General features: G+C 37.3%; 1 protein-coding gene across 1 annotated transcript in view; it reads left to right on the top strand.

Moving 5' to 3' along the window:
- The first annotated feature begins 420 nt into the window (after window positions 1–420).
- Window positions 421–10,384, top strand: part of LOC110001969 (carnitine O-acetyltransferase-like) — a 31,847-nt gene continuing 21,883 nt past the window's right edge. The window contains exons 1-4 of the mRNA XM_065956255.1: window positions 421–568; window positions 829–1,101; window positions 2,646–2,764; window positions 2,901–2,954. Coding sequence (XP_065812327.1) covers window positions 542–568; window positions 829–1,101; window positions 2,646–2,764; window positions 2,901–2,954 — 473 coding nt within the window. The 5' untranslated portion in view covers window positions 421–541. The remainder of the gene's footprint in view (window positions 569–828; window positions 1,102–2,645; window positions 2,765–2,900; window positions 2,955–10,384) is intronic.

Here is a 10,384-nt window from a genome sequence, read left to right as displayed (position 1 = left end):
GAGAACACGAGTCAGAGAACACGAGTCAGAGAACACGAGTCAAAGAACACGAGTCTGAGAACACGATTCAGAGAATACAAGTCAGAGAACACAAGTCCCTTCTATGACCTAATACGATGTGAAAAACATGTTTTTAGCAGCTCAACTGAAAACAGCCACGTTTTCATCCATGCCTTTTGGTGTTGTAATATAATCAAGCATTAACTAATTCCACCGCCATTATTCAACAAGGTTTAGTATAAATGTGAAATAAAAATGAACCTGCAAGTTGCTCTTTAAGTGAAATAAAACATTTTAAACCTTCACCTTCTCCTTTCTGTTGCTTCATCTCCATACATTTGTATAAAAGCCTGCAGCTTTCTGTTTTCTGTTTGGTTGTTCAATGTCAGCAAACACAGTTCAGAAAGACAAATTGACTTTAGTAAGAATCATCAGTTTGACAGTTTGTGACATCATCAAGTCAGGTCACTTCACTTACAGACATTCACTTCCAAACCTGCAACACTCGTAGAAAGTAGCGAGAAGTGTTTCTGATTGAAAGATGTTGAGAATCTGCAGCAGAAATCTGGTGAGTAACAAACTTGACTTCATTCTTCTAGTTCAGCAATGTGTTTGAACATAATGTGACTCAGTCTGGATATCCTGTCACTCATTCACACTTTGACTTTTTCAATAAATAAACTTGAGAAGTTAAAATAGGAGAGCACAACACAAAAGCAGTTTTTATATACTTTTATGTTTTTTGTTTCTTAACCGTTTATTGAGTAAAGACGTTAGAGGATGTCATATGTCACAATTATTAACTAACACATTTGTTGTGTCCCTCAGGTGAAGGTGGGGATGTTGAAGCCCAGTAAGGTGATGAGACCTGCCGCTCTGCTTTCATACAGAAACATGGGTCAAGAGCAGGGTCTGCCCAAAATGCCTGTCCCCCCCCTGAAGCAGACCTGTGAGTTGTACCTGGAACTCCTGGAGCCAGCCGTGGAGCCGGCCGAGCTGCAGAGAACCAAAGAGCTGCTGGAAGAGTTTCAAAAAGCAGGAGGAGTCGGAGAGAGGCTGCAGAAAGGTCTGCAGAGAAAAGCAGTGAGAACGGACAACTGGGTGAGACTGATAAAAACACGTTTACTGAGATTCATCCTGCAGTTTTTAACTCTTTATTCACTAAAACACACATGTTTCACTGTAATCTCTGCTTTTGAACTTCAGATTCATTCTATGAATTAAGACAGGCTCACTGTATCAGCTTTGTTTACTTATATATTAGGTCTTCATGTGAGAAAGAGATGAACTAAATGAAGAATATACAGTTGCAAGAAAAAGTATGTGAATTCCCAAGTTTATCAAGACATTTTGCAGGAAAACTTAAGGCCATCTGTCCACCAATTGAAGCTCAACAGAAGATGGGTGATGCAACAGGACAAAGACCCAAAGCACATAAGTAAATCAATAACAGAATGGCTTCAACAGAAGAAAATACACCTTCTGGAGTGGCCCAGTCAGAGTCCTGACCTCAACCCGATAGAGATGCTGTGGCATGACCTCAAGAGAGCGATTCCCACCAGACATCCCAAGAATATTGCTGAACTGAAAAAGTTTTGTAAAGAGGAATGATCGAAAATTCCTCCTGACCGTTGTGCAGGTCTGACCTGCAACTACAGGAAACGTTTGGTTGAGGTTATTGCTGCCAAAGGAGGGTCATCCAGTTATTAAATCAAAGGGTTCACATACTTTTTCCACCCTGCACTGTGAATGTTTACATGTTGTGTTCAACAAAAACATGAAAATATATAATTGTTTGTGTGGTATTAGTTAAAGCAGACTGTGTTTGTCTATTGTTGTGACTTTTATGGCCAATTTATGCAGAAAACTAGGAAATTCCAAAAGGTTCACATACTTTTTCTTGCAACTGTAGATTTCATCAGCAGCTGTTCAGGTCACAGCTGGGACTGTACCTATGTGGTCTGATCACAGTTGAAAACTCAATCATAGGTTTAAAACATCAGCGATGACTTCCAGTTAAACAGCCACATGGAGTAGAAGCAACGGAGAGTAGCTCCTGTCTGTTTTCACCTTTAACATTTCACTCCAACATTTTACAAGTTGAAATTGTTGTAATTTGTTGGTATCTATTATTATTTCATGGTCTCACATAAAATTACTTCAAAACATCTTTTAGCCTGCTTGAAGCTAAGTTTGATTAAGTACAGTTTACATTGGAACTGCAGGAGACAGACTCTAGTGGACACTGGAGGAACTGCAGCCGTAAAGTTGGACATTTTTCTCCACAAGTAGCTCAAGAGGGTAATAAATTAGTACCTAGAACTATAAAATAAAATAAAAATGGAATTTTGAAATTTATCAAGACAATAAACTCCCTATGAAAAAACCTGCCATATGTAGTAACACTCAAAATGATAGAAAGTGGAAAAATTCACCCGTTTGGACAAAAATGTCCTTAGTGATACCGGAGGGTCAAATGTGAAATCAAACAAAATTCAACTTGTGGCTGATTGTTAGAAACTGTCTCTTCTGTCCATTGTGTGTGTGTGTGTGTGTGTGTGTGTGTGTGTGTGTGTGTGTGTGTGTGTGTGTGTGTGTGTGTGTGTGTGTGTGTGTGTGTGTGTGTGTGTGTGTGTGTGTGTTAGCTAACAGATGATTACGTAAAGAACATCTACATGAAAAAACGGAACCCTTTACCTATTTTTTCTAATATGTCGGCGATGTTACCGATGAAAGACTACACAACTATCCAGGAACAGATCGGGTAACAGAATTATTGAAATTAAGAAATGTGAAAAACTGGAAAGATGCTTCTGTCTGAAAAAATAAACAAAAAGAGAAAATCAGATAATAAACAGAATCTATAATCTATAATAATGATCTATCTTCACTGTGTTCAGGTATGCTGCTGACATTGTTCTGGGTTTGTTGGACTATAAGGAGAAACATGAAGCGTGAGTTTGTATTCAACATTTTTATTGGTTTTTAAACATGGAATTACAAAAAAAATCCAATTTCCCATATCGTACATAGAATCTTGTACTTAACATACAAAAGAGAAACGGACATAGACAAACAAAGCAAAAAACAAAAATTTTATAAAAAATTTATAAAATAAACAAAATAAAATAATAGTGCACACGCTGTTTCCCCAGGTTAAATACATCTGTCCGATATTAAAATGAATCAAATTACTAAATTGACCTCTTAAGTTATAGACACTGAAAGCCAAGCAGTAAAAGGGCCCCACGTAAGCATATATTGATCTAGCTTGTCCAACAGAGAATATGTTACTCTCTCATAAGCTGCTAATTGAGCCACAGTTGGGGCCCATTCTTCATAAGGAGGTGGGCGTTTCCTCCTCCAGTGTCTCAGAAGTATTTGTTTAGCTATGGTAAAAGCCAAAATAATCCATCGTTTTCAAAAGACGGGTGGAAACTAATCAGGGATGAAAAAGGTGACATGTAGCCAAACCTCCAAGGGGGGTTCACGGGCATGCTCCTCCGGGAAGTTCTTTTTTTAAATATCAGCTTTAAAATGTGAATTTACAGACGATTTTAGCATTCAAACCGACTAAAGAAGCAGTGCAAACAATAAGAAAAACACAATTGCTTGTCGATATCTATGTTCTGTTATAACTTTTTGATAAAGCTTCAGTGAAACATGAAAAACCTGTGCTCCTAACCTTCAGTCCCTTTTTATAAATGGGATGAATTTGCAGAACAGGGCTTACCATGTTCCACTAAGGGGTGATGTGAAGGGCAGTCACTATGCAAGTAGCTCTCAGAGCAGAGTCTGAGAGAGCATCATAATGCAGTCATCAAGTATGACAATAATTCTATAATTAAATATGTAACATTATCAATATATGAACCTGATGTTTTGCTCCTGCTGATTTTCATTAAGTTTATATTCTCTCTCTTATTACATGTGTTGACCAGCTGTCACTTTAATGCTGCCTGAGATAATAATGAACCAGAGAGCTGTATGAAGTTACTTTCAAGCACACATTTCTCTCATCATCTTTACCTATGGCTACCAAACGGTAAATATGATCAGACAGTATGTTTAACAGAAAGACGGGCTTGCTAGCCAGACTTCGAATCTTCCCACAGAAAAATAACATTATGTAAATTAGCCATGTGCTGCACATTGCGACTCATTGAATCAGATTTCATGGTTCTTGAGGTCGGCGAGAATGGTCCGCGGAGGATCTGAGCGCCCAGCCAGTTCAAAACGAACGAATCATCTGGGTGAACGAACTGAACTGAATCACTTACTGAAAAGAGTCGTTCATTTCTCAGTTGTGCTCTCCTCTCTCCCGTCTCGTGTCTCTCTCTCTAGACCGTAAGAGTCGCTCAAAGCCTGTCCTCCCTCTCCCTTTCATGTCAGTGATACGTACTGACTGAACCAACAGGACGGAGTCGGTCGGGAGCTCTGTGTCACTAATAGTAGAGGAACTTGGGCCCCTAAAAGTTGAGAGACCCCTACCCGAGGTAGAACAAAGCACAACCATATTTTTTCATAACTTGAACATGTCTAGTTTATGAAACGGATTGTTGTATAAAAATATTTAACTGCAAAATAACTTTTTTTGGATGTTTTATGCATCTTACCAAAAAACGAAAATAGGTCAAATTAGGGCTTCTCCAAAAGGGACAGCTCTAGCCTTATCTGGCTAGTGTATCTCTGGGAATCGGAATCAGAATTTCACCAAATTTGGACAGGATGTTCACAGATAGTTATTAGTTACAATTATGCAAAAATTTTATCAATACCATTTTCCATTTTTTAATTTTTCACACTTAAACACACATGTAGTTTAGGCGGAAATTGAAAATTTTAAACAAAAGTTCAAAAGGTATGTATATCAAAGTCTGTCATTTTTTAAGTAAGGACACCAAACATTAAAATATGTCATTTGTATCTTCTTTAGACTGTTATCTCAACATAAAAGCAAGTTATTTGACTTTTCACTTGACCCTATGCTGTCACCAGCCCCTAACAGGAAACTAGTGTAGCCAGGATTTCATGGCGACCTGGTACAATGGGGCCCTATGGATGTGTATGTGGGAGGAGGTGGCCACAAACAATTGATTAAGACTTAACAAGACACAATATAATTGTATTCTGTAATATATATAATTAAACATTTTATAGTTATTCCTAATACACTTTGTCTCATATTTTCTATCTTACATATGATTTATATGATGACACTCAGAGTCAACCCGTTGCTTTCAACAATATTGTCACCTATGACATTGTTTCTACTTCATAAAGCATTGTCTTGACATCAGTTGTGAAATATTAATGAACTAAAAAACAGTATTGATATATATAACCTTGACTTCTTAGAAATTAAACATACTTCATATAGTCTATTTGTATATCGCCCATACAGCCTGTTGTAGTTTTTTTAATGTATTTCAGTCATATAAAGATGGTGTGTAGTCACCATATCTCCTGCTTTTAAGATGAACCCTAGTTACTCCAGAGGATACACTGGATGAAGGGATAGTTTTTATAATACCATAAGTATGATAAAATGTTAAAAAAAACTACAATAGCTATTTTTGTTGAATGATTTATCAGGCAACCAATGGAGCTGGGATACAAAACAATTCTTATGATGGCTTAAATGTGTGTAAGGTAAATTAGGATAACAATCATGCAAACATGTTTATAAAAAACTTCTTTATACACTTATTTTACTTCATTACATATAATGACATTTGATTTTAATTACAAAGGATGATTTCCACTTTTAGCAAAAATGACTGTGAACCTGAGAGCTTAACACCTTGCAACTAAAAACCTTTGTGTCACACTAAGCATCCCCTGGGGACAAAGTTTGACCTCTTACCTCACAGGAGCTTTAAGAAAACAATTGCTGCAGAAAATAACCATCAACAAAGTCAACCAACCAAACATCACAAACAAATCAAGGCATCACAACCAAATCAAGACAACACAACCAAATCAAGACATCACAACCAAATCAAGACAACGCAACCAAATCAAGACATCACAACCAAATCAAGACAACGCAACCAAATCAAGACATCACAACCAAATCAAGACACCACAACCAAATCAAGACAACACAACCAAATCAAGACATCACAACCAAATCAAGACAACACAACCAAATCAAAACAAAACACCACAACCAAATCAAGACATCACAACCTAATCAAGACAACACAACCAAATCAAGACACCACAACCAAAGACAGCACAACCAAATCAAGACACCACAACCAAAGACAACACAACCAAATCAAGACACCACAACCAAAGACAGCACAACCAAATCAAGACAACATAACCTAATTATTATTGATGATGATGGTAATGACGATGGTTATTGTTTGATAACCATGAATTTAAGATGGTTTCTATACTGATTGAGCTCCCAAGAACAGCTGTCAATGTTGTGCTTTGCCTCTGTGCACTGCCTGTCAGCATTAGTGTCCGATCTGACTTAAAGCTGTTCATTTGCACTTACTGACATCGTTTTCCTCCTCTCTAGATCCTCGCTTTTGGTTTACTTACTCTCTGATGTACGTTGCTTTGGATAAAAGTGTCTGCTAAATAAATTGTAGAATTGTAGAAATGCATTCAACACAATCAAATACAGCAAAATAAAGGCAATAAAATAAAGATTATATGAATGGAGAATCCGAAGGGGGCTATTATCTTTGGAGGCAGGGCAATGTTGATCAGACGCTAAATGCTCATCAGACTAAAGCCAGTGGGTGTACAATTGATTTTGATGCCCGCGTAAGGTTTTGCCATTTGCATTCTTTTCTATTGATGATTTGGTTGTGGTGTCTTGATTTGGTTGTGGTGTTTTGATTTGGTTGTGTTGTCTTGATTTGGTTGTGTTGTCTTAATTTGGTAGTGTTGTCTTGATTTGGTTGTGGTGTTTTGATTTGGTTGTGATGTTTTGATTTGGTTGTGTTGTCTTGATTAGGTTGTGATGTCTTGATTTGGTTGTGGTGTTTTGTTTTGATTTGGTTGTGTTGTCTTGATTTGGTTGTGATGTCTTGATTTGGTTGTGGTGTTTTGTTTTGATTTGGTTGTGTTGTCTTGATTTGGTTGTGGTGTCTTGATTTTTTTGTGGTGCCTTGATTTGGTTGTGTTGTCTTGATTAGGTTGTGATGTCTTGATTTGGTTGTGGTGTTTTGTTTTGATTTGGTTGTGTTGTCTTGATTTGGTTGTGATGTCTTGATTTGGTTGTGTTGTCTTTGGTTGTGATGTCTTGATTTGGTTGTGATGTCTTGATTTGGTTGTGTTGTCTTTGGTTGTGGTGTCTTGATTTGGTTGTGTTGTCTTTGGTTGTGGTGTCTTGATTTGGTTGTGTTGTCTTAATTTAGTTATGGTGTCTTGATTTGGTTATGTTGTCCTGATTTGGTTGTGTTATCTTTGTTTGGTTGGTTGACTTTGTTGATGGTTATTTTCTGCAGCAGTTGTTTTATTAAAGCTCCTGGGAAGATTGTTTTGGTTGGTTATGGAGCTCACTTAAACTGATATCGTGAAATGGTTTACAAAAGCAAACAAGACCTTAAGATAGAATATATTAAGATAGAATATATTTTCTTCTGTGAAGTTATTCTTATTCGTTACTGCTTTCAGCGGGTTGGTGTCATTTTCTACAGCCAAGATTCAGAGTTAGGGATATATTTGGTGGTCTTAAAAGCAGGAGATATGGTGACTACACACCATCTTTATATGACTGAAATACATTAAAAAAACTACAACAGGCTGTATGGGCGATATACAAATAGACTATATGAAGTATATTTAATTTCTAAGAACTCAAGGTTATATATATCAATACTGTTTTTTAGTTTATTAATATTTCACAACTGATGTCAAGACAATGCTTTAATTTTTTAGAATGAAATAGAAACAATGTCATAGGTGACAATATTGTTGAAAGCAGCGGGTTGACTCTGAGTGTCATCATATAAATCATATGTAAGATAGAAAATATGAGACAAAGTGTATTAGGAATAACTATAAAATGTTTAATTACATATATATTACAGAATACAATTATATTGTGTCTTGTTAAGTCTTAATCTATTGTTTGTGGCCACCTCCTCCCACATACACATCCATAGGGCCCCATTGTACCAGGTCGCCATGAAATCCTGGCTACACTAGTTTCCTGTTAGGGGCTGGTGACAGCATAGGGTCAAGTGAAAAGTCAAATAACTTGCTTTTATGTTGAGATAACAGTCTAAAGAAGATACAAATGACATATTTAAATGTTTGGTGTCCTTAATTAAAAAATGACAGACTTTGATATACATACCTTTTGAATTTTTGTTTCAATTTTCAATTTCCGCCTAAACTACATGTGTGTTTAAGTGTGAAAAATTAAAAAATGGAAAATGGTGTTGATAAAATTTTTGCATAATTGTAACTAATAACTATCTGTGAACATCCTGTCCAAATTTGGTGAAATTCCGATTCCCAGAGATACATGTGATAAGGCTAGAGCTGTCCCTTTTGGAGAAGCCCTAATTTGACCTATTTTCGTTTTTTGGTAAGATGCATAAAACATCCAAAAAAAGTTATTTTGCAGTTAAATATTTTTATACAACAATCCGTTTCATAAACTAGACATGTTCAAGTTATGAAAAAATATGGTCATGCTTTGTTCTACCTCGGGTAGGGGTATTTCGAAAACTAAAGCCTTTTTTGGGGGTTTGTTCCTCTACTTTAAAGACCGCCCCTACTTCTCCCTCTCATGTCTCCAAAATTGAGGAAGTAGCAAATATATTATTTAACATTTAGGTGTTGCGAAAATGTATGTGCTTTTAATAGCTGCTGTCAGTTTGCAAACGGCTTTCACTCATTTTCACTCAGCTGACTGTTTTAACATCCACTAACGATGGTCTCAATTCGATTGTGTTTCAGTCAGTACTGTGTGTGTATCAGATCAGAAGTTAACTGTCTGACAGCAGCTGATGATCTGCTCTCTGTGCTATGTCTTGGCAAGGATCTGTCTAAGTCTTGGTCAAGAATTTGATTGAAGTCGCCGCCTAATATTATTTTATCACTCCTCAGGTGTGAGTGCAATAGGTGTTTCAAAGAGTTGCCCAAGTACTATTACATACCTGCCATCTGAATCGGATATTACTTTTGTTTCATTAAAATGTACTTTGGATTAAAATAGAAACCCTTCTACTTTTGCCATTTCTTGGGCTGGAAAATACTTTCCCTACCCAGGAGCATTTAAGTTTTAAAGATTCATTTTTGTTTAAATGAGTTACCTGTACAAAGGCTATGTCGACTTTGGAAGATTTCAGATATGTCAAAATTTTCATTTTTTTAATAGCATGGTTAAGCCCTTTAAGATTCCAGCTGGCTAATTTTAAATCAGCTATATTGGTCATAGCATAACTAAGAGGTAATTCATCCTGCATGGACTATATCTTTGTATTATTAGGGAAGTGGTCCAGTGTGACAGAAATGTCCTAAAACAATAAGAGATCTAGGTAACAACAAGCAAACTATGTACAAACCCATCAAGAACAAATGAGCTAGAATGACAAAACTTAGAGCAAAACATAAACATAGTAAACTGGAAGACCTGAGAGAATCATCCGCACTCAACTCTCCACCAACCCGACACCTTTCACTATAAGGCACCCTCCTGATTAATTCAGTGGGAAGCTAAAGCATCAGACTGTGGCCTACGTCGCCCCCTGCTGGGGGGCAGCTATTGTTACATGTACGATCTGCTACTCATTCTAAAGTTCAAACATAAACATAAATTAGACAGGAGGCCATTAGATAAACAAAATCCCCATCTATTACATGTTTGGCTCACTTGCGGACACTGAAGTTAGTCAGTTGTCTTTGACGAATCTCCTCTTGATGAATTCTGATGCTTCCTCGGGCGAGTTAAAACGATGGCGTGCTCCGTTGTGTTTTATCTCCAGGGTAGCAGGGAAGCAGAGCATGAACTCCACTCCCTTCTTCTTAAAATCAGCTTTAACTTGTTTAAAGGAGAACCTCCGGTCCATCACTTGCTTGGAGTAATCCGGGAAAACCATTATTTTGGCTTCTTGCCAAACGATTTGCCCCTTCTCCCTCGCTGTGCAGAGTATCTCCTCTTTTACCTGGTATCGAAGCATGTTAACCATGACTGGTCGCGGTCTATCTGCATCTCTCCGGTCACGTCTCAGCGGGCCAGTGGGCACGTTGAATCTCCAGTGGGGACGCAAAATCATGCTCAAGCATGACTGGTATTTTGCGTTGCAGAAACTGAATCATATCCTCTCTTTCTTTCGACTCTGGGATACCCAAGATTTTAATGTTGCAGCGTCTTCCCCTATTATCCAAGTCATCGATGTGGTCTCGC

This window comes from Labrus bergylta, chromosome 6, assembly GCF_963930695.1.
Source record: "Labrus bergylta chromosome 6, fLabBer1.1, whole genome shotgun sequence".
NCBI lineage: Eukaryota > Metazoa > Chordata > Actinopteri > Labriformes > Labridae > Labrus > Labrus bergylta.
This window is presented reverse-complemented; position numbering and strand designations above follow the sequence as displayed.